Source organism: Gymnoscopelus microlampas (genome assembly GCF_963454915.1).
Source record: "Gymnoscopelus microlampas genome assembly, chromosome: 6".
NCBI lineage: Eukaryota > Metazoa > Chordata > Actinopteri > Myctophiformes > Myctophidae > Gymnoscopelus > Gymnoscopelus microlampas.
In genome coordinates, this window is record NC_139943.1 from 24,445,185 (window position 1) to 24,472,684 (window position 27,500).

Genomic DNA, 27,500 nt, shown 5'->3' on the forward strand with positions numbered 1-27,500 from the left:
ACCCCACTGGCCAAAGGAATGCTGATCTGTCTGTTACTCTAAAACTGTGTCAGCACACGCACGCACGCACGCACGCACGCACGTACGCACGCACGCACGCACGCACGCACGCAGGCGTGCGCGCACGCGCACACACACACACACACACACACACACACACACACACACACACACACACACACACACACACACACACACACACACACACACACACACACACACACACACACACACACACACACACACACACACACTCGCATGCACACACACGCACGCACGCGCATAATGTGCATTCACTGCATTGTATATGCTATTCTTTACATAACAAAACACAGTTGGTATTTCTCTCATCTGGTCTGTTATGGTGGTCAAATTCAATCTTTAGGTTTTGAGTTTGAATTCTGTTCTCTTTTTATACATAAAATGTAAAATGAGACAGAATGACTGGAAATCAAGAGTGGAAAGAAAAATAGAGAGGACAGCTGGACGGACAGAAAATAAAATAGGGAAATAAAGGCAAAATACCCGGAAATAAAGTATTTAATATATCTTCTCCTGACAGTGGTTATGATGCAGGAACGAGACTGCTTTCTCTGTCTCTCTCTATTTCTCCTCTCCTGTCCTTCCCAGTAATACATAGAGCAGATTGGGGAGTTGTTATTGTAATCTTTCTACTTACAGTCAAGTATCTGCGTGGAAAGTAGCTGCTCTCCGGCAGAGTTCACCACATTACAATAACACGGACGTACCGTAACTTTCAAATGGCTAGACAGACAGAGACAGAGACACAGAGAGAGAGAAGAAAGAGAGACAGAATTGTAACTTAGTGAAACCTTTGTTTGTGTGTTCTGTTCTAGGGTCTCCTTTAATTGAACTGTCCAAAATGGTTCAAGGAACACACAGAGTACAGTATTTTAGGACTTTTAGCAGCCTTTTCATCTTCTTTTTTAAACAGGACAGGGAGGACCCATTCATTCTATTTGAATTCATATTAACTCTAATGAGTGGAGACAACAAGCTCAACACCAATACTATACCCTCCCCCAATCCAATATCCACCATGTCTCTCTCACATATTCCCTTAGAAATATGGTCAAAAGTTACAGTATAATATACAAAATTATATATTATATTATGTCATTTGAATACATAGTATCATCTGAATATATACTGTTACAGAGGATATGACATGTGACATGAGATCACCACCAAATACAGTTCTGAACGGTCAACATCAGACACCTGGAACGAATCAGAAGAGAGGCAAATGAGACCTAACAGGCTCAACAAACTATTCCCACAAGCGACTCTACAACCCAATCCACCACCTGAGGTAACTAAAGCAATGGCCTCCGGAATGAAAAGAATCAAAAGTGTCAGCTGAAGTAAATGCCATTGTCAATGACATGAAGATCCATAAGGCTGGGGACGAGAAGAAGAGGAGGAAAGCTACGATGTTCAGCGTGAGCAAGGACAACGAGATGATTGTCCTTGACAGGGAGACATAGGAACCACCGTCATGGACCCCTACCAGCACTTTATAGAGATGCTGCCTGCAGACGACTGCCGCTATGCGCTGTACGACGTCACCTACGAAACCAAGGATTCAAAGAAGGAAGACTTGCTCTGCATCTTCTGGATTCCAGAGTCCATAGAATAAGATGATTTATGCCAGCTTTGTAGACGTCATTAGTAGGATGCTCACAGGTCTCAAGCATGCAAGATGTGGGAGTTTGGAAGACATCCAAGATCGGCATACCCTAGCTAATAAGCTTGGTGGTGATGAGGTAGTCAGTCTGGAAGGAAGCCCCTTAAGTAAATCAAGCTCCAGGCTTTAATTGAGGCCTACAGACAATCTGATGGGTTCAACTATTTATTTCAATGGGAGTTCCGGGAAGCTGGCGGCCAAGTAGGACGCGTTTGTTGAACTCTGAGGAGGCGCATACTTATTTAACAAATTAGAAGTCCATTATTGTTGCCTGTACAGCGCTATGAATAATTTTAAACGTCTAAGAAACTGCTGAAGGTCGATTAGTGTTCTTATTTTTATGCAGCCTATTTTGAAAGATACAATGAAAGAGATTCCCCTGCCATTGCTGAACGAAGCTATGCATCCTGTGCTGCGTGGAATGGAGGAAAAGCTAATGGTGAAGATTGACAACATTGGAAAGGAGCTGCGCCCTACAGTTGCCATTTTTTAAAAACATCCGTAGCTGAGCAGAAAGAGTCCATTGAGGAGCTAGGTTCCTCCGTGAAGAACAAGGAGTTGAGAATCGCTTATTTAGTAAAGCGATACAACGCTTTGCTGAAGATCACTAACCTGGAAGATAGATCTCACAGGAATAATAATAACAAATATAGCTGCAAGCAGCGATAATACGGGGCCAGTGAATAGAGAGAGAGAGACATGGAAATGGAATAGATTGAAGAGAGAGAGAGTGACATGGAAACAATAGATTGATGAGAGAGAGAGATGGAAACATAATGGTTTGATTGGACATCTCAACCTATTGCCATTAACAGGATTCGAACTCTCAACCTTCAGACTAATAGGCTGCAACACTACCTATAGTGCTATAGCTTTGTCCAGGCTGACATTGTCTGTTGAAGATCATAAACTCTTGCCTTATTTCATGAACCAAGCCCCTGTTTCACTAACACTAAGATCACTCGTTCACAAACCATTTACCAATGAAGAAATTGTACCAAACCATGAAAAGTTGTGAGATTGTATCAGCTATTTTCAGAATGAAGTATGTCATACGTTGAAAAAACGTACTCTCAAATAAGCATTTCAGGTTATCTTTACCATTTGCAGATGTATTCATTGATACAGTCATGTTGTTTGCAATTCAACTTAAATGAAGTCTGCATCAAGTGAGGCTTGAACTGGCGACCTTGAGATTGTGAGGCATTCATTTAAGGGAGACGCCATTGGCCCAACAGACAAGTAACTGTGAAAAAGGAGATCACACAGATGATACAGTTCCACGCAAATAGCTGAGAAATCCTGGGTTTAAGTGTTTTTCAAACTGCTCAAAATTGCGGACAATCTAAGGGCGGAGCTTACTGGTCAAAGCGATACGTGTGTTCCTCATGAATCAAGGCACATGTGTAAGCAAGTTTCACGACTTTCGGCCAAATGAGGCATGACTTATGCCTGTTTAAAGTCTGCCTTTTCAAAAAATTGCTATAGCGCCCCCTTTTGGCCAATTGGAGTGAGATTGGTTTCAGTGATATTTGGAATGACCCTGTACATTTCTGCCAAGTTTCAAAGAAATGTGAGTCTGCATGTATGTTTTAGGCACAGATGAATAATTTTCATAAAACTGTAATAGTTAAAATCTATCTCCTCCTGGGATTTTTGAGCAATCTGCACGAAACATTTTACACATGAACTTTGGACCACTGCCTACAAAAATTTCCAACGGATTTTCCATAAGTGAAAAAATGCAGAAGTTAGGAGCCAATGACTGTTTTTCATATAATTCAAAATGGTGGGCGATCTAAAGGTCAGAGGTCAAAAGTCAGACCGCGAAAGTTGTCGGGCATGAAGAGACGCATGTGTGTATCGAAGTTTCATGGTTGTAGGTCAAACAGGGCATGAGTTGTACCTGTTCAAAGTTGGCACTTTCAATTGAGTGCTATAGCGCCACCCTTTGACGAATGAGTGTGAGAATTATTTCTTGGTAGTTTTTCATGAGCATCTACCATATGGCCGAGTTTCGTAAAAAGCGTATGCACGGTTAAGCCAGAACTGGCAAAAACAAGTATTTTTCAAACTGCTCAAAATTGCGGAAAATCTAAGGGCGGAGCTTAATGGTCAAATCGATACGTGTGTTCCTCAGGAGTCAAGGCACATGTGTAAGCAAGTTTCACGACTTTCGGCCAAACGAGGCATGACTTATGCCTGTTTAAAGTCTGCCTTTTCAAAAAATTGCTATAGCGCCCCCTTTTGGCCAATTGGAGTAAGATTGGTTTCAGTGATATTTGGAATGACCCTGTACATTTCTGCAAAGTTTCAAAGAAATGTGAGTCTGCATGTATGTTTTAGGCACAGATGAATAATTTTCATAAAACTGTAATAGTTAAAATCTATCTCCTCCTGGGATTTTTGAGCAATCTGCACGAAACGTTTCGTACTTGAACTTTGGACCACTTTCTACAAAAATTTCCAACGGATTTTCCATAAGTGAAAAAATGCAGAAGTTAGGAGCCAATGACTGTTTTTCATATAATTCAAAATGGTGGGAGATCTAAAGGTCAGAGGTCAAAAGTCAGAGTGTGAAAGTTGTTAAGCGTGAGGAGACGCATATGTGTATCCAAGTTTCATGGCTGTAGGTCAAACAGGGCATGAATTGTACCTGGTCAAAGTTGGCATTTTCAATTGAGTGCTATAGCGCCACCTTTGGACGAAAGATTGTGAGAATTATTTTTTGATCGTTTTTCATGACCATCTACCATATGGCCGAGTTTCGTAAAAACCGACAGCGCGGTTCAGCCAGAACTGCGAAAAGTGGCAGAAGAAGAAGTGACAGAATAATGCGAATAACAATACGTGTCCAGAGCAGAGCTCTGGCCCCGTAATCAGGATTGTGGGTCTTCCAGAGGGTTCTGAGGGCTCAAATCCCTTGAACGTAAGAACCCTGAAGAGATCTCATCAACTAGAGGAACCACCGAACCTATCATTCTATCAATATTATGAACATCCTGCATGCTGTATTCTTTTTACACCAATTGACATTAAGAATTGAGAGTGACACGCATTCTTCAGCACATATATAAAGTGTATAACTCTATTTTTCCCCATTCTCCTTGTTTCCAGCTACATGTATTGGACCGATTGGGGGGAGGAGCCAAGGATAGAGCGCGCTGGCATGGACGGCAGCAACAGGTACTGTTCTACCAAAGCTAACGAGCCTACCAGCCTTTGTTTGCCTACCTATCTGTTTCAGCCATAACCATTCTGGGTGCAGTACATCCATTTTACATACTGTTCCACTCTATGACGTTTTCATTTTATGTACAGTCACATATTTGTGAACGTATATCGGCATGGTCCTGCAGAAACAAACCTCACCCGTAAGGGCTTGATATACTTTGTTGTGCGTGGTGTCACACACCAAAAATATCTACAACATTGCACTGCGAGCTGTTGTGAGCTTGTAGATCGGCCATTTTCGGTGCGCGTATATTATAGAATAAAAATGTGTCCGGATTAGAAGATTTTTCTTTTCTCTTTTTCTTTTTGCTCATTGATGTATGTGGTGTTTTCTGTTTGTGGGAGCGGACGGTCCTTGCAGTATTTTTTTTCTGGGTATTTTTGTCATTTTATTGCCTGTGATCAGTGGTTTGCCTCACTGCTTTCCAGGGACATGATGATTCTTTTACTCCACACCACACTGTTTGCTTCATGGGAGACATTGTCAGTGTATAAATAACTCAGTGTAGGCTGATTACTTTAATATTTTACATATTATTACGGGGCCAGAGCTCTGCTCTGGACACGTATTGTTATTCGCATTATTCTGTCACTTCTTCTTCTGCCACTTTTCGCAGTTCTGGCTGAACCGTGTAGTCGCTTTTTACGAAACTCGGCCATATGGTAGATGGTCATGAAAAACGATCAAGAAATAATTCTCACACTCATTCGTCAAAAGGTGGCGCTATAGCACTCAATTGAAAAATGCCAACTTTGAACAGGTACAACTCATGCCCTGTTTGACCTACAGCCATGAAACTTGGATACACATATGCGTCTCCTCACGCTGAACAACTTTCACACTCTGACTTTTGACCTCTGACCTTTAGATCTCCCACCATTTTGAATTATATGAAAAACAGTCATTGGCTCCTAACTTCTGCATTTTTTCACTTATGGAAAATCCGTTGGAAATTTTTGTAGAAAGTGGTCCAAAGTTCAAGTGTGAAACGTTTCGTGCAGATTGCTCAAAAATCCCAGGAGGAGATAGATTTTAACTATTACAGTTTTATGAAAATTATTCATCTGTGCCTAAAACATACATGCAGACTCACATTTCTTTGAAACTTTGCAGAAATGTAGAGGGTCATTCCAAATATCACTGAAACCAATCTTACTCCAATTGGCCAAAAGGGGGCGCTATAGCAATTTTTTGAAAAGGCAGACTTTAAACAGGCATAAGTCATGCCTCGTTTGGCCGAAAGTCGTGAAACTTGCTTACACATGTGCCTTGACTCATGAGGAACACACGTATCGATTTGACCATTAAGCTCCGCCCTTAGACTTTCCGCAATTTTGAGCAGTTTGAAAAATACTTGTTTTTGCCAGTTCTGGCTTAACCGTGCATACGCTTTATACGAAACTCGGCCATATGGTAGATGCTCATGAAAAACTACCAAGAAATAATTCTCACACTCATTCGTCAAAGGGTGGCGCTATAGCACTCAATTGAAAGTGCCAACTTTGAACAGGTACAACTCATGCCCTGTTTGACCTACAACCATGAAACTTCGATACACACATGCGTCTCTTCATGCCCGACAACTTTCGTGGTCTGACTTTTGACCTCTGACCTTTAGATCGCCCACCATTTTGAATTATATGAAAAACAGTCATTGGCTCCTAACTTCTGCATTTTTTCACTTATGGAAAATCCGTTGGATATTTTTGTAGGCAGTGGTCCAAAGTTCATGTGTAAAATGTTTCGTGCAGATTGCTCAAAAATCCCAGGAGGAGATAGATTTTAACTATTACAGTTTTATGAAAATTATTCATCTGTGCCTAAAACATACATGCAGACTCACATTTCTTTGAAACTTGGCAGAAATGTACAGGGTCATTCCAAATATCACTGAAACCAATCTCACTCCAATTGGCCAAAAGGGGGCGCTATAGCAATTTTTTGAAAAGGCAGACTTTAAACAGGCATAAGTCATGCCTCATTTGGCCGAAAGTCGTGAAACTTGCTTACACATGTGCCTTGACTCATGAGGAACACACGTATCGCTTTGACCAGTAAGCTCCGCCCTTAGATTGTCCGCAATTTTGAGCAGTTTGAAAAACACTTAAACCCAGGATTTCTCAGCTATTTGCGTGGAACTGTATCATCTGTGTGATCTCCTTTTTCACAGTTACTTGTTTGTTGGGCCAATGGCGTCTCCCTTAAATGAATGCCTCACAATCTCAAGGTCGCCAGTTCAAGCCTCACTTGATGCAGACTTCATTTAAGTTGAATTGCAAACAACATGACTGTATCAATGAATACATCTGCAAATGGTAAAGATAACCTGAAATGCTTATTTGAGAGTACGTTTTTTCAACGTATGACATACTTCATTCTGAAAATAGCTGATACAATCTCACAACTTTTCATGGTTTGGTACAATTTCTTCATTGGTAAATGGTTTGTGAACGAGTGATCTTAGTGTTAGTGAAACAGGGGCTTGGTTCATGAAATAAGGCAAGAGTTTATGATCTTCAACAGACAATATCAGCCTGGACAAAGCTATAGCACTATAGGTAGTGTTGCAGCCTATTAGTCTGAAGGTTGAGGGTTCGAATCCTGTTAATGGCAATAGGTTGAGATGTCCAATCAAACCATTATGTTTCCATCTCTCTCTCTCATCAATCTATTGTTTCCATGTCACTCTCTCTCTCTTCAATCTATTCCATTTCCATGTCTCTCTCTCTCTATTCACTGGCCCCGTATTATCGCTGCTTGCAGCTATATTTATTATTATTATTTTTAAATCCAAATTGGAGTTATATGGTTGCTGTTCCACCTAATGTTATGAAATGCTATGTGGATGTCACGTTATTTGTCCATCTGTGTTTCAGAGATTATCAGGTAAAAAAAATGTTTTCTAGGATTTGGAAAAAGATTTGTTCTTAGAGCTCATTTTGATTGTCTCCCTCTTTCTCTCCCTCTGTCCGTGTCCAATAGGAAAGTGATAGTGGATGTGGATATATACTGGCCTAATGGTCTGACTATAGACTTGGTGGAGCAGAAATTGTACTGGGCCGACGCCAAGCTCAGCTTCATCCACAGAGCTAACCTGGATGGATCGTCACGGTAAGGAGCTGTGTGTGTGTGTGTGTGTGTGTGTGTGTGTGTGTGCGTGTGTCTGCGACTTTGCGTGTTTCTGTGTGTGTGAGAGAGAGAGAGAGACTGAGAGGGAGAATCTGAGAGATTTTTTACTTTGAGGAGAAAGATAGGGCAATGTGTATTTGAGTGAGGACACTTATTCAGACGCCTAGACACAGATCCACTTATATGTATATGCACGCACGCACGCACGCACGCACGCACGCACGCACGCACGCACGCACGCACGCACGCACGCACGCACACACACACACACACACACACACACACACACACACACACACACACACACACACACTCTACCTACAGGGCCCTCTTGTTGATGTCCCACAGATGGACCTGAACTCACACTAACCCTGTTGAACCTCCATCATAACACAGCTAATGGAGGTAGAGTAGGAATGTGTGTGTGTGTGTGTGTGTGTGAGGCAAAGGATGAAGAGGGGAGAAGAAGAGAGAGGGAGTGCAGCAGTGCTAGTACAGTAGGAGGAGAGGGCTAGAAAAACAGGGCAGGCGGGACACAGTGAAGGAGAGAAAGTGAGAAAGGAATGGAGAGAGAATGAGAGTATGTGAGAGTTGTCCAACACAAACAGAGCTCTGGTGTGGAGGCCCCAATGAAAACACACTGCACCATACACAGCCCTATGGCTTCTCTCTCTCTCTCTCTCTCTCTCTCTCTCTCTCTCTCTCTCTCTCTCTCTCTCTCTCTCTCTCGCACTCTCTGTGCCTCTGTCTCTCCCTCTCTTTCTCACTCTGATTGACCCCTGCCACTCCAATGCAGCGTTTCTTGCCCGCCCACATTCAGAAACCAATCAGTCTGTGCCTCTCTGTCCATCTATTGGCCATCTATTTTGCCATCCATCCACTCCCCTCTCTGTCTCAATCTTTCACCTTAACTTTGTCCTTTTTTCCAGCCCCCCCTCATCCCATTCTTATTGTACAGCCCAATTGCTTTTTATTCTGGCAATTTCCGCCCCTTTCCACATATTGATTGTGTTAAAACTGATTGCACATGTGAATAAAATAAAACTGGGAGAATGTGATGCGGCTCTGATAGACAGGCTTTCTCTCTCTCACATACATGCAAGACGACGTAATGGACGCATTACACACATCTATGATCTATGTACAACTAAGTGACTACCTACTACCTAGTAGTACATATTGCCCCAGAACTGGTTAGAACTGGGGCAATGTAGTACACATTGACCCAGTTCTAACATTGATCAATCTGACTTGGCAAGGCGGATGAACTGACATACAGTCAGTGGTGTAAAGTAACTATTTACTCAAGTACTGTACTTAAAATAGGTATTTGTACTTTGCTTGAGTACTTTTACTTCTACTCCACTACATCTCAGAGACAAATATTGTACCTTTACTCCACTGCAATTATTTGAAAATTTGAGTTACTAGTTACTTTTATGATTATTATTACAAAACATACTAACCACTTGAGCCGTATATATATTTTGGCCATTTGAAAATAGCAGATCACAATAGCAGATCACAATGCGTCGCAATGCGACGCATTGTGAGCTTGTGGATCGGATATTTTCAAAAGATCTTTTATACATTTTGAACTTGTGAAATGGGACATTCTACACAATGAGTACTTTTACTTTTGGTACTTTAAATATATTTCGATGCCGATATACTTTTGTACTTTTACTCAAGTACATTTTGAATACAGGACGTCCACTTGTAACAGAGTATATCTACATTGCAGTATTGATACTTTTACTCAAGTAAAACATGTGAGCGCTTCTTCCGTCACTGACATACAGTTCAACTCTTGGACTCTATCTGCAGTCGTGTTGCAAAAGTCAGTCTGTTAGTTAGAGTCTAACTAACGGACAGACTTTTGCAACACAACTGCTGATAGAGGGCCGTACATTTTGGCCAGGAATATTCTCGAGGACTCATAATGGTACAACATTGACTTTGGCCCGCAGATCATGCAGCCCTCAGAGCATTGGAAAACATTTCAGATGGTTTCTCCATACTCCCTTGTACTGTAGGTCAGTCAGTGCCGTCCTGTCAGTGTTTAGTCATCGGTCAGCAATACGCCCAATTTTATTTATGGAGGATTTGAATGCACCACCAGAATTTCTGAATGTTTATTTTTTGGGGGGGGGGGGGGGATTGATATACAATTTGGGTTTAATGGTCTGAGTTATAGAATCAGAATCAGTTTATTGGTAAAAAAAAAAAGATGAGAAATGTTGTTGCATTTTGTGGCATTTTCGGACCGCGTAACTACTGTACATACAATACAGCATTGGTTCTCAAACATTTTCATGTCAAGGACCCCCAAATTAATATGTATTTGGCCTCGGACCCCCTTTTGAAAAGATTTGGTGCCAGGAAACCCCATGAGAGAAGATTTGTGTTCAAATATAAATAAAAAGTATTCAAAATCTCCCAAACTTTTTCAAAGAGAGAGAGAGAGAGAGAGAGAGAGAATAAAACATTGATAGAATGAGAAAGTGTTAAATAGAGAGAGGGAGATGAGAACAGAGGGCGAGAGAGAGGCCCTTTTCATCTGAATGTGTCTGACAGCTCTGAGTAATGAAACAATTTGCTGTTTTTTTAATAACTACACACACACACACACGCACGCACGCACGCACGCACGCACGCACGCATGCACACACTAAACACAGCGGAGCAGTGAAATCTGGAGCTAGTTAATGTTTTTTCACCTTAACCTATGTTGGCCTTCCACACACGGTATTACAACACACTCGCGCACACACACGCTCACGTAGCAAGACTTAAAACCATGATTGATGAAGGCAGGTTTCTGCAGTATTGATATTCTAAACACAAGACTCCTTTGAACCGCCGTCCAAGTATGTGTGTGCACATGTAGGCGCGCAAGCGCGTGTGCCTTGTCTGTATGTTTGCCTGCATGTGTTACTAAAATAAACTCTAACTCTGGAAAGGATTTCTACTCGCCTTTTAACCCATTAAGACCTGAGGCCGATTCTACAAATGCCTTCTAAATCAGTAGATCTCAAACTGTTTTGTGCCAAGGACCCCCATGTATTGGTGGCGGACCCTCCATCTGTGCCAGGGACCCCCAGAAGAGAAGATTTGTGTTATAAAATATTTCAAACACTTTCAAGATTTACAAAAAAAAGTTCAGCAATAGCAGATGTTTCGTAACACGCTGTGTGAGCTTGTACATCTGCTATTTTTGAGAACCACTGTTCTAAATCCTAAGAGTTTTCTGAGAAACTTATGTTGCTATAGCTAAAATCTAAAATGACACAGATGCTTTCCTGGGGTTAATGGTTTAAAACATGTTCTCTTTTGACATACAATGTGGAACACACACAAACACACTTTCATCCTTCATGTTATTTTATAGTTTTCTTTCCCTCCATCTTAATGTTGATTGATGTCACTTTACTTTCTTATTATCGCTTTCAACCCGGTGTCCCTATTTCAGTCGTGTTGTTATAGGCCAAAACATTTACAGAGCTTGTACATTGGGCTGTTTTTCACTATTTAACATTTTCTTTTTACCACACAAAATAGTTTTAAGTGGTTAAGCTACTGCAAATGCAAACACGCACGCACGCACGCACGCACGCACGCACGCACGCACGCACGCACGCACGCACGCACGCACGCACGCACGCACGCACGCACGCACGCACGCACACACACACACACACACACACACACACACACACACGTGTGTATTACTTTACTTGTGAGGACATCAACGCTTTAGGACAGCCATTTTATGTCATTTAAAAAATATATATATATTTTTAACCGTAAGCCTTAAGCCGAAAAACAGCAGATCTACAAGCCCACAACGCGTCGCAGCGCGACGCGTTGTGGGCTTATAGATCGTCTGTTTTTCGGTGCACGACACTGACGCTCAACTAAGTATAAATCATGTTTAACTCTAAGCAATCCCTAAACCTAACCTCTAAGACACCTAAATGTCTAATCCTGACCTGAATGTTTTTCTAATTGTAAACGTATCTCTAAAAAATGTCTTGTGAGGACCAGGAAAACGTTCCTCACAATGTATATTTCTTCAAATTCTACTATACTTGGTCCTCGCAAGTATAGTAATACAAACACACACACACAGCATCTAACTAAACGTGTGCTTTTGTTTTCACCCCCTTCCAGTGAGACTGTGGTTGAGGGCACGCTGACCCATCCCTTTGCCCTGACGCTGTCTGATGAGACGTTGTATTGGACAGACTGGCAGACGCGCTCCATCCACGCCTGTAACAAACACAGCGGAGACAAGACCAGAGAAATACTCAGTGGCATTTACTCTCCCATGGACATCCAAGTCCTGGGGCCGCAAAGGCAACCCTATAGTAAGTGTGTGTGTGTGTGTGTGTGTGTGTGTGTGTGTGTGTGTGTGTGTGTGTGTGTGTGTGTGTGTGTGTGTGTGTGTGTGTGTGTGTGTGTGTGTGTGTGTGTGTGTGTGTGTGTGTGTGTGTGTGTGTGTGTGTGTGTGTGTGTGTGTGTGTGTGTGTGTGTGTGTGTGTTAGTGCTGTCAGAACGAAATTTGGGAGTCGAATATAATTCAAATATGAAAAGACTGTATAATCTTCAAATGTTGTTTAAATTGTGTAATTGCCATTCTAATGTTGTTTAAAACATTTTCTCCATAAATGTACTGAGTAACGAATCGAAGGACCTACCGAATCTTTTCCTGACCTACCGATGTGAAAACAAATGCTTTAATCACGTCACGCATGATCAACAATAAAGTTTGAATGCATGCACTGCACACAGCAAGTTAATATGAACGTCGTCGCTCTGCATATAAAACAGAGACAGCAATAACCAATAAAATCACAAATACAGAGTATTCACAAAATACACAGAACATTTTTATTCGAATATATTCGAATAATACAAATTTGAATGGGATTATAGAGGAATGCTGACAGCACTGTGTTTGGGTAGAGAGATAAATAGGCAGATTGTTTAAATGGATGTAAAGAAAGACACACGGATGGATGGACTGACGTCGAGACAGACGCCATTAAGAATCATAACATTTAGAAATAAAGTAAACTGGAAGAAGTGTTGACAGGATGTGGAAACACAAAGGCAATGATTAGGAACTGCTATCAGGATTGGAAAGCTAGTGACTGTCCTTTCAATCCTATATCTATGTAATTATGTTTTTCTTTCTCTCTCTCTATTCCTCCCGCCTCTCTCACTCTCTATTCATCCTCGCCTCCTTCTCTCTGTCTCTCTCCATCTCTCTGCCGCTCCAGTCCAGACTCCCTGCAGTGAGAATAATGGAGGTTGCAGCCACCTTTGCCTGTTGTCTCCCGTCCAGCCCTTCTACAGCTGCGCCTGTCCCACCGGAGTGCAGCTCAAAGAGGACGGCAAGACGTGCAAACCTGGTACGGAAGAAGCCAGCATATCACACTGTCACAATATGACACACTGTGTGACCTGTAAACCAACAGGGTGTCTGGAAATCTAAACATAAACTTTAGAGGAGACAACCCCACTAGCCAATACTGTATGTATATATATATATATATATATATATATATATATATATATATATATATATATATATATATATATATATATATATATATATATATATATATATATATATATATATATATATATATATATATATATATATATATATATATATATATATATATATATTCCCATTGCACGCAAGTGAAACTTTCCCCAGAAGTGGGGGCAGAAACTAACCAGCAGCCATATTGATTCCCACGATCATAAAACAATAGAGCCTTATTCTACTGCCACAAGATACACTCTGGTAGCTTGTTTGTGTTTGCCGGTCTGTCTATGTCTCTTTGTGTGTGTGTGTGTGTGTGTGTGTGTGTGTGTGTGTGTGTGTGTGTGTGTGTGTGTCCGTCCATTAGGCCTAATATGAATGCATTAAGTTTGAGTGAAGGATGCCATCCAGTCACTCAAAGCCTGTTGACAATATAAACACAATACCTCTTTGTCAGACTCAACCCTGTGTGTGTGTGTGTGTGTGTGTGTGTGTGTGTGTGTGTGTGTGTGTGTGTGTGTGTGTGTGTGTGTGTGTGTGTGTGTGTGTGTGTGTGTGTGTGTGTGTGTGTGTGTGTGTACGTGCCTGCCTGCCTGCGTGCGTGCGTGCGTGCGTGCGTGCGTGCGTGCGTGCGTGCGTGCGTGCGTGCGCCTGTGTTCATGTGTGTGTATTTGTAAGAGAAAATGAGCAAGCGTCTATGTCTCTAATTTGTTGAGCTTGGCTGGTTAAATTGAAGGTGTTTGTTATCGTGGTGGCAGCAGTGTGTGTGTGTGTGTGTGTGTGTGTGTGTGTGTGTGTGTGTGTGTGTGTGTGTGTGTGTGTGTGTGTGTGTGTGTGTGTGTGTGTGTGTGTGTGTGTGTGTGTGTGTGTGTGTGTGTGTGTGTGTGCGTGCGTGCGTGTGTTTGTGTGTTTGTGTGTCTGCGTGTGTGTGTGTGGGGGGGTGTCTTTAAGGACGCTTTGTGTCTGAGGTGAAGTGGAGCGAGGAAAAGATTGGAATCACAGACGCTGCCTCCTTCCCTTTCTTTCTTTCTCTCTTCATTTATTCTTCCCTCGCTCCAGTCGTATAGTTAAACAGGGGACCGTTTACTGACTGTCAAATGTGATTGGTTTCTGGCCTGATGGAAGCCTGATGCTGATTGGTTGTTGGGCTGCAGCTGGCCATGTGAGCGTCAGAGCGTGAGAGATTAGAGAGAGAGAGAGATTAGAGAGAGAGAGAGAGAGAGAGAGAGAGAGAGAGAGAGAGAGAGAGAGAGAGAGAGAGAGAGAGAGAGAGAGAGAGAGAGAGAGAGAGAGAGAGAGAGAGAGAGAGAGAGAGAGAGAGAGAGAGAGAGAGAGAGAGAGAGCTGATTGACCTACAGGATTTGAGTTTGGCTCATGAATATATATATATATATATAAGTCCAATAAAATAAAATAAAAGATAAATGATAAAAGCAGTATTCTGTAGTAGTTTGTATTAACCCCATTCTCATCCAAAACCCCAATAATGAGGATGTAAGCTAGGGCTAAGTCCTGTCAGCTTTAGAATAAATATGAATGTCTAGATTTTAATTAGAGCTAGCCTATGAATTCTGTAACTAACAAAAAAAAACAATAATCTACCCTGTGGTGTAAGGATTTTCCCAGAACTTATGTTTCTGCTGTTTCCACTTCCAGGAGCTGAGCAGGTTCTGCTGTTGGCCCGCCGAACTGACCTGAGGAGGATTTCATTGGACCTACCAGACTTCACTGACATCGTACTACAGGTACTGTATAAACACACTGTCTATTCTATTCTGCTGTATTATGTTTTATTATGTTCTGGCCTAATTTTTTGGCTATTCAGGTTCCACTGAATAGCCAAAGTCACAAGTACCAGACTTTCTGGGACAGGGCATGCCAAGTGGACAGAAGAAACGCTGTGTACAGCGTACAAACAAATCCTGGCACAAAGAAAATGGACATCACGTTATGGTACACACAGAGAGAGAATACAAATGATTGGATTCAGTCGATATAGAGCAATGGACTCGGTCTAGGATAAGGATAATTCCTTTTAACAGGTCGTTCATGAAAGTCCTTGTGGTCTTGTTTCCAATGAGAACCTGTGAGCAATTAGGGGTTAAGAGTCTTGCTCAGGGACAAATTTCATTTCATCGACGCATATGCTGGGATGGCCTGGAATCGAACCTGGGGCAACCAGGGCCTCTGGTTCCCTAGGCGTGCTCACTAACCACCCAGCTATGGCCGCCCCGTCTTAAACTGATGCGTCTGCTGTCACCTGTTTTCAGGGCAGCAGTTGTGTGCAAACACTGCTTGTGCCATGATACACGTCTTTTTAGAGGATGGTTAGACCATTGCAATAGCAACTCATACATCAACGCAGCGTTTCAAATTTCACTAACCTCTGTAACAAAGTGTAACGAGTGTTCAAAATTATCCATGATGATGGAAATCCTTTGATGTGATTTTAGATTAGGGTAGCCGCCTAGGACTATTTAATCACGCAGTGGATATACAGCCGTGGAACAGCTGAAAAACCTGCGCATTTACCACATAGAGGGTACACATTCAAGGGGTCCATATGGTCATATGGCATTTGTAGTTACAGACCCCTAAGGGTCCATTTGGTTACTAACTATCAATCAGCTGGAGCCCCCCTCAAGGACCCCTGGGGAGGTCCCCGGACCCCATGTTGAAAACCAATGGTGTATTGTAATCAACCTTTCCTGACTTCTATCTGGCTGGAACTGCCCGTAGTGTGTGCAGTGAGATTACTTATTTGGACCATATTATCTCCAATGACCTTTCAGATGACAAGGGCATATATAGACAGCGCGGAAGCTGGTATGCTGAAGTGGACATGCTGTGTTGCAAATTTCGCATGTGCTCAGTACCTGTGAAGATCTCTCTCTATTTAGAACCTTTTGTACACCACTGTATACTGCCCACCTTTGGTGTCGCTCACATACACTCACATACACTCTGGTAGCTTGTTTGAAAATATCAGCAAAAGTTAAAAAGAGAAAAGGTTCTACCATATAATGACTGCTGAGAGCCCCAAGAAGCTCCAGTGCAAGCAAGCCAGATGTTTGTTAGTGTCGGGCTACCAACCTGCTCTGCTATGCTACGTAACCTTATTTATAGGTTTATGTGTAGGGCATCTGAGTCAGTAAATGACATCATCCCTATCATAACTGACCCTATACGCAGTTCTGTCAGGTTCTCCTCTAGACTGTGGAACCATTGGTGCACATGTTTGTATGTCAGAAACTGAACAATGTGGGCTATTTGCATTCACTTTTTCTTTTCCTTTCTGTTATTTTGTGTTGTGTTTTTAATTGTGATATGGATCTTCCGGGGTTTGAAAAGATTTAATTGAATTGAAATATTGTAATCTCCTGTCCTGTTGCAGGTGCATAACATTCGCCATGCCATAGCCATAGACTACGACCCGGTGGAAGGTTATGTTTACTGGACGGACGATGAGGTCAAGGCCATCCGCCGTTCCCGCATCGACGGCAGTGATGCCACAACGCTGGTGACCACGGAGATCAACCACCCAGACGGCATCGCTGTGGACTGGGTTGCCAGGAACCTGTACTGGACTGACACCGGCACAGACCGCATTGAAGTAAATCAATTATTTAATGTTGTCTGCACTTTAAAAGTAACTGGAAATGTATATTTGTACACTCTTGTAATTACAAATGAATACATTAAGATTTTACTGTGTTTATTAATATAATTCATTCATGGGTAAAGGGTTGGGTGATTTTCTGTGTAATTATAATTGTCGTATGGTAACATAGGTCACCAGACTAAATGGAACCTCCCGTAAAATCCTGATCTCTGAAAACCTGGATGAACCAAGAGCCATAGTCCTGGACCCCGTTAATGGGTAGGTCCACTGTGTGTGTGTGTGTGTGTGTGTGTGTGTGTGTGTGTGTGTGTGTGTGTGTGTGTGTGTGTGTGTGTGTGTGTGTGTGTGTGTGTGTGTGTGTGTGTGTGTGTGTGTGTGTGTGTGTGTGTGTGTGTGTGTGTTGTAACAGCGTCTTTGTATTACATAATACTTTAATTGTATATTATACTTATATAGTATTGCAAAATGTATGACAAAAGTCAGTGGCATATTATTACCACTCACTCACTCACTCACTCACTCACTCACTCACTCACTCACTCACTCACTCACTCACTCACTCACTCACTCACTCACTCACTCACTCACTCTCTCTCTCTCTCTTGCTCTCTCAATCCATGTCTCTGCATCTCCCAGCTTCATGTACTGGACAGACTGGGGAGAGCGTCCGAAGATAGAGCGAGCCAACCTGGATGGCACTGAAAGGCTGGTTCTGTTGAACAGCTCTCTGGGCTGGCCCAACGGCCTGGCTATCGACTACACCTCTGGAAAACTGTACTGGGGAGATGCTAAGACAGACAAGATAGAGGTAGGAGAAACCACTTCACCTCTAATCATGTCAGCAGAAAAGCTAATTTGCTGACTTATACAACACTGTGTTGTTGTTACAGGTTGTTACAGTGCTGTGTCTTTGTTACAGTTTGTAACAGTGCTGTGTTTTTGTCACAGTTTGTTACAGTGCTGTGTTTTTGTTACAGTTTGTTACAGTGCTGTGTATTTGTTACAGGTTGTTACAGTGCTGTGTTTTTGTCACAGTTTGTTACAGTGCTGTGTCTTTGTTACAGTGCTGTGTTTTTGTTACAGTTTGTTACAGTGCTGTGTTTTGTCACAGTTTGTTACAGTGCTGTGTTTTTGTTACAGTTTGTTACAACTCTGCGTTGTTGTTGCTACCGTCGGTTTTGAGCCTTTGAGATTGATGGCCAGCACACACCAGAATGTGTGTGTGACACATGCGAGCCCCGCATATGCATACGCGCACTTATAGATCCAATCCTATTTTAAAGCTTGCGTATGCGGGGCTCGCATTATCCGCGTGCCTGGTGTAGCCGGTATCATTGATATCAATTGGATCTTTCCAAATGCGCTGTACGTGTGCAGTAAATTCCACGCATACGCGCGCTTTGAAAAGCCTGGTGTAGTCCGGGCGTGAGTTGACTTGAGGTCAATACTTATGCTCACACAATACCTTTTTTCTGGACAGCTCTCTGACAGACAGACTGACTGACTGACTGACTGACTGCCTGCCTGCCTAATAAAAAACAGTTTGTGTGTGTGTGTGTGTGTGTGTGTGTGTGTGTGTGTGTGTGTGTGTGTGTGTGTGTGTGTGTGTGTGCAGCTGATCTGATGTGTTCTGCTCTGTTCAGCAATGCTCTAATGAATTATATGTGCTTCTGCTCTTTTATAGTTGTATTAAATCGTTCAACCAAGTAGCACAGCATATTCCACTGACACAATATAATCTACGTATCTTCACCACCACATAACATTTGCTGCATACTGGCATTGTTGTGTGTGTGTGTGTGTGTGTGTGTGTGTGTGTGTGTGTGTGTGTGTGTGTGTGTGTGTGTGTGTGTGTGTGTGTGTGTGTGTGTGTGTGTGTGTGTGTGTGTGTGTGTGTGTGTGTGTGTGTGTGTGTGTGTGTGTGTGTGTGTTGGGGGTGTTCTGCTGCAAGGTATCCTCCACTTTGGCTGTCCCCTGCCTGGGCATTGTCACACAGACAAGGGAGCATATGTGTGCAGCCGATGGCTTTGCGCATCGTTAAATACGCTGTTCAAGTTGGCATGCCGTCGTGGACGGAATAGATTATCATTCGTTACAAAATTGAATTGAATTGCGCTAAAGGAAAGAGCATTGGGTCAACAAGATCAGTAAGGGTCATCCTCTGGTGAGCAATTCCAGCCAGGAGTATTTTAGATGTATTGTTTGCGACCAAGGTATTAGACGGACTGACTGTGTGATGGCTGACTCAGCAGCCACACATAGACTATAATGTATGGTAACTCTTCCTTTTGGTTTATACATTTAGTGTGTTTATTTTAAGCTGAACATTATTAACAAGTTGAAATTACATAATTTATTGTTTGTTTTTCTATGAGTTTATTTGCATTTGATTTGACTGAGTTTTCTTTGGAGTTACCAGTTCTGTGGGAGGTTGCTGACTGACATATATGGACATGATGGGCTGGCCAAAGCAGAGGGGATCAGCTGCTACAGATATACAGCTAATCTGGACAAATTGGACTGCACCACAGTCCCTCTGTACCATGGGGTGGGGCAGGGGTTTTGAGTGTGTGTTTAATAGTAGTCTTTGTCTTTTCCCCCTTTTTTGTTAACAGTGGTCTGACCCATCCCTATATATGTCCACCTCCTGTGTCATTCTAGTTAGTCCAGTTTTCAGTTCAGTTGTGTTTCTCTGTTTAGTTATTTAGTTTGATTTGTTTATTTTGAGCACATTTATTGTTTGATTATTTTGAAGCAAAGCACAAAAGGAAAAATAAAATACCAAAAAAAGGAACATTCTTTTAAACCAACAACCACGTTTCCCTGTGTCTCTCCTTCCGACCAACTCGGTCCCTGACAGACTGACATTGCCCTGCAAGCACTGGGGCTATAAATTGCAAATGGTTCACCTGCCACAGTGGCTGATACATCCTAACGCACGGAACTCACCAAAAAGCGTCTACACACGCGCTGACAAACCTTTTAGCCAAACCCATCAAAAATGTGTCTGGTAGCTAGTGGATGAAAGTGTTTAGAAGTGCCTTTCAGGTTTGGAATGTACTTTACAGTGGACACAGTGATATATAGGCTATTAGGCACCATCAGGAGATAAGACCTCAGAGAATGCACATACATTATGAAATCTTAAATTATTCACTAAAGAGTGCGTCATCTTATGCAAGCAGTTTAACCAGTTGGTTGCTGTGGCTAATATGAAAGTTCCATAAAACAACAGCACTATGCAGTGAGCTGATGAGCTGTTTTGTGAGTATTGACCCCCAAGATTTACTACCCTATTTCTTCTCTAACCAATGTTAGTGGATACTTTTAGGATTAAAGCCTATGAGATGTTAGGAAGCGGCATATCTAAATGGTTTAGAGAGCCCGCCTGGGGAGCAGTTGTCCCAGGTTCGATTCCAGGCCTGGCCAGCAATGTGTCGAATATAACTGGTCTTAGTGTGCTTGAGCAAGAAACCTAACCGCTCCGTGCACCTTGTGGGCAGCGATCAGCTGGGTTGAGCCAAATGTCCCCAGCAGGAGCAAGTAGGTCGTCGTTATGGGATGAGCGTTTCCATTTTAATGGCATGATAGAAAATTACATTTCTGCTCTTCCCATAATTGCAAAGTCCCAAATTGTCCCTGCCCACACTGTTTTCTTTTTGTTTAGTTTTTAATCTAGCCCAAATTGGATGTTTAAATACTATTAAAAGAAAAACCTGCCAAGTGATTGGTGTCTTTGTAGGCATCAGCCAAATGACCAAGCAATAGGCCGGAATTAGACAGAGAGAGGCTGAAGTGTGAGGGGCGGTGAGAGATCTACCCAAACAAGATAAACAAATGAACAGTGGATGCTGCACCCTTCTGTCTATTTCCTGCTCCGCCTGGTGAAACTTCAACCAGTCAATCTCACAATTGATCAGAATTTCAGTTGTTCAGAAATGTCATGAAAAACCTGTCCATGCCAAACAGCCTGCATGGTCCCCACTTTGAAAATATGTGGCCAACACTGTATTTCTTTTTTGTTGATTTTTGAACTGTTTGGCTGCTTCTATATATGTCTATGAAATTAATTCAAGGACCCCAACGGAAACAAGTCCGCAAGGACTTTTTGGGTCGGACCTTTTAGACAAAAGTATTATAAATGTAACTGTTGTTTTACATTATTTTGCCTAATAAGAATTTCAATCAATCAATCAATCAAACGGCAGGAGTAAAACCAATAGCCAGTCTGTCCTTGCTCTAACATCCAGTGAGCAAAATAACCAGCTAAAAGGGAAACTACCTTCCATTTTGCCAGGGGGCCCCCAGGGAACCCTGCCTAGGTCCCCTGGAGGTCCCTCCATCCCACTTTTGAGACGCAGTAGAGTATGGAGTTCAGATGAAGAGGCAGGAGGGGGGCTGGGAGCTGAGGATTGTGTTTAGTTGTCCTTGCTCTTTTCACTAAACACTCCTAATGCAGGCCTCCCCTGTCTCTCCTCCATTCTGCTCCTCACACTGAATAGGACTGAAGAGGGTGTGTGGGGGGCGTACTGCAGTGCATAGTGCTGCTGCTGCACACACACACACACACACACACACACACACACACACACACACACACACACACACACACACACACACACACACATGCTCATTATAGACTTAACTCTAATGACCCTTCGCTTCTCTTCTCTTTTCTCGCTTTCTCCTTCTTGTTCCATCTATTGTGTTTTTCCATTTATTGTTTTCTCTCTCTTTTTTTAATTTTAAATGTGTGTTGTGTGTGGACGGACTGCTTTTTTGTTGCAATGCTGTTCGTCACCGTGACGTGGTGTCTGGTATCTAAACAACACCGACTGGTTTACTAGTGTTTACCTTGTCTTCACAGCAGACAGAGTAAGAGGGAGAGAAATGGTGAGGGAGGAGGTGAAAAAAGAGGCTGAGAGAGAGAGAGAGAGAGAGCGAGAGAGCGGGAGCGGGAGGTGAATGCCTGCGTTCTCTGGCTGAATGCTTACCAATTGAAAATGGGAGGTTTTTCTCTCTCTCTCTCTCTCTCTCTCTCTCTCTCTCTCAGGGTGAAAGGGTCTATCTCAAAAGACTTTTCCCACTTTTCTCTCTTTTTTTCTTGTGTCGTTGAAAAGAAATTGCTTCTGGGTGTGAAGACGTTTGCATTGTGTGTCTGCTGGGGTGTACGTGGACGCACGCATTTGCCTGTGTCTTTGTGTGTGCGTTTTCACACATTTATTTTTACACATTTATATACGTCTATATCTGTCTTTAGAGTTGAGATGTAGGCCATTCACTGAGATAAAATCAGTGAAGGTGAAATCAAATTATATGCTGTTGAGGAGAAATTTGAAAGTTTTGCAATCACAGAGTTGTGCCAATGTAAGTCCCCAATCAATATCTTTTTATTGTGGTCATTTTGATATATTTTGAAAAGGTTGACTTGACTTAAACTATTGATGGAAACAAAGCTTTTTCACTTCATAACCCACAGCAGCTAAAATTACGGGTCTGTTTTATTTTGGGGCTTATGTACAAACATTTCCAACATAAGCAAACCTTTTACATCTATGCAGTATGCACAGCTATTCAGGGAACTGGGCAGTCAAACTAAAGTCACTAAAGCCACGCATCTTAACCACTAGCCTAAAGGGGTATCCCCCTTGGCTGGGGGAGATATTAGGCATTTGGTCAGAGGCAGAGACTCCGAGCCACTCTGCTACACATGCACCTATTCTACACTGTGCTGTATCTATCAATGTGCTGCCAATTTAAGAGTGTAAATCTGTCTTACTGACTATGTGAACTCTCAAACTGGGTTTAGGTGTATGCATTATACATTATATGTATTATATGCAAAGTCCACTGAATTTGAGACTGTATGAATTTATGAATAATGTGTTGGTTGGCTCATAGTCAACTTTGTTAACAATTCTTATTGCTTTTTTTAAAAGTATGTATATTGGGTTGCTTAATGTATTATAAGTGTTTCCCCAGACTTCAACACAGTATGTAATGTGTGGTATTATTAATTGATACAAAATATATTGTAGATTTGTGGATAGAAGTCTTTAGTCTTTTATTGTCACTTATAGTAAGAGTGAACTGTATTATGCAGAGTGCAGAACATGATATAGCAAATCAAACACTGTTTCGTCAAATGCAAGCAAATGTTAAACTGTGTGTGTGTGTGTGTGTGTGTGTGTGTGTGTGTGTGTGCAAGCGTGCGAGCTCGCGCATGCACGTTTTTGTGTGCGTACAGTACATGCCTGTGTGTATGCGTATGTGTTGTAAGGCCCATTCCCTGGTGATGTAAGCCTGCCAGCCAGCTGAAAACTGAACAGCCTCCAACACTTTACCTTGCAGCAGAGAAAAGGGAGAGAAAGAGAGAGAGAGAGAATGATAAATTACTGGCACCTAGACAGAAGACTTTCTCCTTCAACAGTGAAGGAATTGTGCCCCCTTTCTTCGCAGCCTCTCTCTTTTCCCTTTTCTCTCCATCTGTTTTTAAGTCTCTTTTTTTAAAGAAATCCGACTCCCCCGCTGCAACCTCGTCACCCCGCCCCGCCCCGAACCCACCCCCCATCCCAGTGGAAAGAAAACTCCTCTGAAGTTGCCGCACAGACCCCCTCCTTTCACAAGGAGTGTTTGGTGTGTGTGTGTGCGCGTGTGCATGTGTGTGCGTCCGCTGCTTTGACTGATGTGTTGCTTTCTTCAGACGCACAAAACGGCTGCTTTGTTGTGTGATTATGCAGATTGACCGTGCGTAGCGCCATTCATTCACACTGTGGAGCCATATGGTGTGTGCATGTGTATGTGTATGTGTGTGGATGGGTGTATGTGAGGTAGACCTTAGAAAGCAGGCGGGGGGGGAGTGGGTTCGGGGGGTATATGATGGAATTTCCTTTTAAGGCGCAGTACCTTTCTGCAGTAGTCAGCCATCTTAAACCTATTTTATGCTTTGGCGAAAAACTGCCGGTTGACGCTCGACAGAAAATGTCATTTTCAACGGAATAAAGTAATACGGTTTGCTATTTATCTGCTTCTCTCACATGGTGAAAGAATCTGTTCTGTTTGGTTCTGCTCTGTAGTGCTTCTGATTGTCACCTGTGGGATTGAGCATAGCTAAGAGGATCAATGAAGGATGAAATAAAAGATTGAAACAAAGTTTTGTTTGAAGGTTGGCCTCTGAGTGCCACTTTGCTACCCCGTGCTTTGTCCTCTCTCAGAGCCGTGAAAGACGATTTGAGATGGCTTTATAAAATGCTGGGGCCTCCCTTTAAAACACTGGCTATGCTAATGATTGGGCCGGCGGCTTGGCCAAGACACACACACACACACACACACACACACACACACACACACACACACACACACACACACACACACACACACACACACACACACACACTCACATATAGACAAACGTGTGAACACACCTACGTATACACACACACACACACACATATGCAAGCATGTTCACATGCACATACCCACACTCACCGCACACACTTACTAATACAACTGATAGGCATTTAAATCAATTCTTGTGTGCACAAACAAACCTGCATATGTGCACACGTGCACTCACGCACACACATGCACACACACAATACAGGTTGGCATTTGAAATCACTTGCAAAAACAAGACAGGGTCTAATAATGGTGCGGCTTCCCTGTGAATCTGTGTCATATTGATTTTTGTTTTTTCACAGTATTCTTTTCCTCAGTATATTTGTAACTGTTGTGCTGCCTCTGGCGACCCGTGGGATCAATAAAGGTCTATCTATCTATCTATCCATTGATGTCAGTCTTGCTGGATCTTTTTCTTCTCTCTCACTGTCTGCAATACACTCACTCACGCACACACACACACGCACACGCACACGCACACGCACACGCACACGCACACACACACGCACACACACACACACACACACACACACACACACACACACACACACACACACACACACACACACACACACACACACACACACACACACACACACACACTCTCTTTCTCTTTCTCTTTCTCTTTCTCTTTTCTCTCTACTTCGTCCTCAGACGAGCCCTCCATCAGCGTTTCTGCTCATCTCGATTCTCCATACATCTGGCCAGCTCGTTGCTGCTTTCCACACCAACATCTGTCTTTGGCACATCCCGGTGTCGATAGCAGTGACCGGCTAGTCTCATCTTCCTGATTGCTACCTGTATCTTCTCTGATACTCTTGGTAGCCTCCCGTACAGACACTTGTTGGTACTGGTTTGTCCTGTTTGATATTCAGTACCACACGTAGGATTCTGCTGTAGCCTCGTGTCTCTGCCGTTTCTCACACAAAAAAAAGTATCTCGTGCATCACTTGCTTGCTATGTACTCTTCTTCAAACAATATTAGTAAGGTCAAACAGTTTGTATTTATAGCATTGACTGAGACACAGAAAAATTGTGCATGTGCATGGCGTGCATGATGTTTGTTTGTAGTCGCACACAACCAGTCTGGCTGAGATGCTGAGATAAGATGCTGAGATGCTGAGATAAGATGCTGAGATGCTGAGATAAGATGCACTTTAACCAGTCTGGCCTGCGACCTAAAATTAGTTTGACACCCCTGGACTGTAGTGGTTTGTGAGATTAGCCGAGGACACACATGCATAGATACAGTATATACCAGGGTGTCTGCGGAAGTATTAAATTATTAAAAACATATTACATTCATTTATGTCCAAATAAGGCCTTATAAAGACAAAAAAGTTAAAGAAAGTCTTACATTTATATATAGGTCTTACAAATTCCAGACACATGACTGTTGTCATGTAACATTTTCAGAGGACATCAGTAAGCAAGCATTAGCGTCGGCCTGTCTCCAGATTGCTGATACTCAGGTAATGAATAGCTACTATGAGTCAATCTATTCAGGTGATAAATAGACTGGCTGAAGGTTTTGTTTTGGCATTCTTAAGGTAGGCGCACACCGCACGCTACAAGATATGGGGCATTCCTTACCCCAGTTTAGATCGGGAGCGATTATCTGGCAAGATTATCCTTTAGTGTGAGCTATTCAAAGATCCAATCTTAAACCTTTCCGATTTACTCACAGACGTTCGGGGCCGTCCCAATCATTTTCAAACATGTTTGATATTTATCTAGAAGATCACAGCGGGAGTCACGCGCGACTGAGAGAAAGACAGTCTACAGGAGACAGATGTGAAGTGAATGAGTGGACTTGTGGAATGGCGATCGATCTAAACAACCAAACAAGCCAGTAGGGAGGGTGATATATGTTGCTTCACATACTCCTCCGGGCTGGGGTGGCACCTGTCAACACATTTTCACAAATAGGCGTCAGTTATTGCCGGTCTCTAATGCGTCACTATAGGTCTACAACAACTAAAAGGCACGCATTGGAGCTTCAAATACTACTCGAATCAAGGGATTGGACAGGTGCCTCAGTGGCGTACCTGGTAGCAACGCTAAACTAGTAACCTTAATCTCCCATGATTGATTGAATCCCACCGTGGGACTTTTTTTGTCTCTCTCTCCGCATAGTTTTTGTGAGGTTAGGGTTAGGATTAAGGTTAGGTTTAGGCATATTTTTGTTAGGATTAGGGTTAGGTTTAGGTATATTTTTGTGAGGTTAGGGTTTGGGTTAGGTTTAGGCATAGTTTTGTCAACATGCGACGTCGTCATGGCGTCCCGTCATGTCAAAACTTCACGTTCCAGGGCTACTGACAGAGCGGCAAAAAGGGAGAACAGGTTGCAACGGGGAATGTTGAGCGGGAGGAGTAGTACAAAGGCTCTACTATGTCCTCCCAGTGGGGGCTCCTCACTGGCAGGTGAGCCAGTAGGGTACAACACCAGTGACAAGCAGTGGGAGGAATTAATTGGCATAACTACTAAACTACGACTAAATTGGGGAATAGAAGGGGTAAAAAATCATAATTGGCTGCTAAAAAATTTGAAAGAAAAAACACAACATGCTTGCTTTTGTTCTAAGTCAGTTGGACCAGTTTTTGTAAACAATGGGTTCGGTATGATTCATATTGATGTATGGCTAAGACAATTATTAGCTAATATTGTAATTAACACAATAGTGATGGCATGGGACAACATCTGTCATTTTACAGCACCGCATTACCCCGTACTAAACTGGAATGTGGAAGTGCTGTTCTCAAACCCAAGGCGTAGAGAGGGTGACGATTCCGCTAAAAACCTGTTAAAACAACAGAGGTGCGCTGTTGTTTTAGCAGGTTTGTGTGTGTGT

At 42.6% G+C, this 27,500-nt stretch overlaps 1 protein-coding gene across 2 annotated transcripts in view; it reads left to right on the top strand.

The window, feature by feature from the left end:
• lrp5 (low density lipoprotein receptor-related protein 5) overlaps window positions 1-27,500 on the top strand; it is a 73,316-nt gene that overhangs the window by 21,043 nt on the left and 24,773 nt on the right. For both annotated transcript variants that reach the window (XM_084059292.1, XM_084059293.1), the window contains exons 4-11: window positions 4,826-4,894; window positions 7,926-8,054; window positions 12,246-12,442; window positions 13,358-13,489; window positions 15,286-15,374; window positions 17,024-17,242; window positions 17,421-17,509; window positions 17,888-18,059. In XM_084059292.1, the coding sequence (XP_083915418.1) occupies window positions 4,826-4,894; window positions 7,926-8,054; window positions 12,246-12,442; window positions 13,358-13,489; window positions 15,286-15,374; window positions 17,024-17,242; window positions 17,421-17,509; window positions 17,888-18,059 (1,096 nt within the window). The remainder of the gene's footprint in view (window positions 1-4,825; window positions 4,895-7,925; window positions 8,055-12,245; window positions 12,443-13,357; window positions 13,490-15,285; window positions 15,375-17,023; window positions 17,243-17,420; window positions 17,510-17,887; window positions 18,060-27,500) is intronic.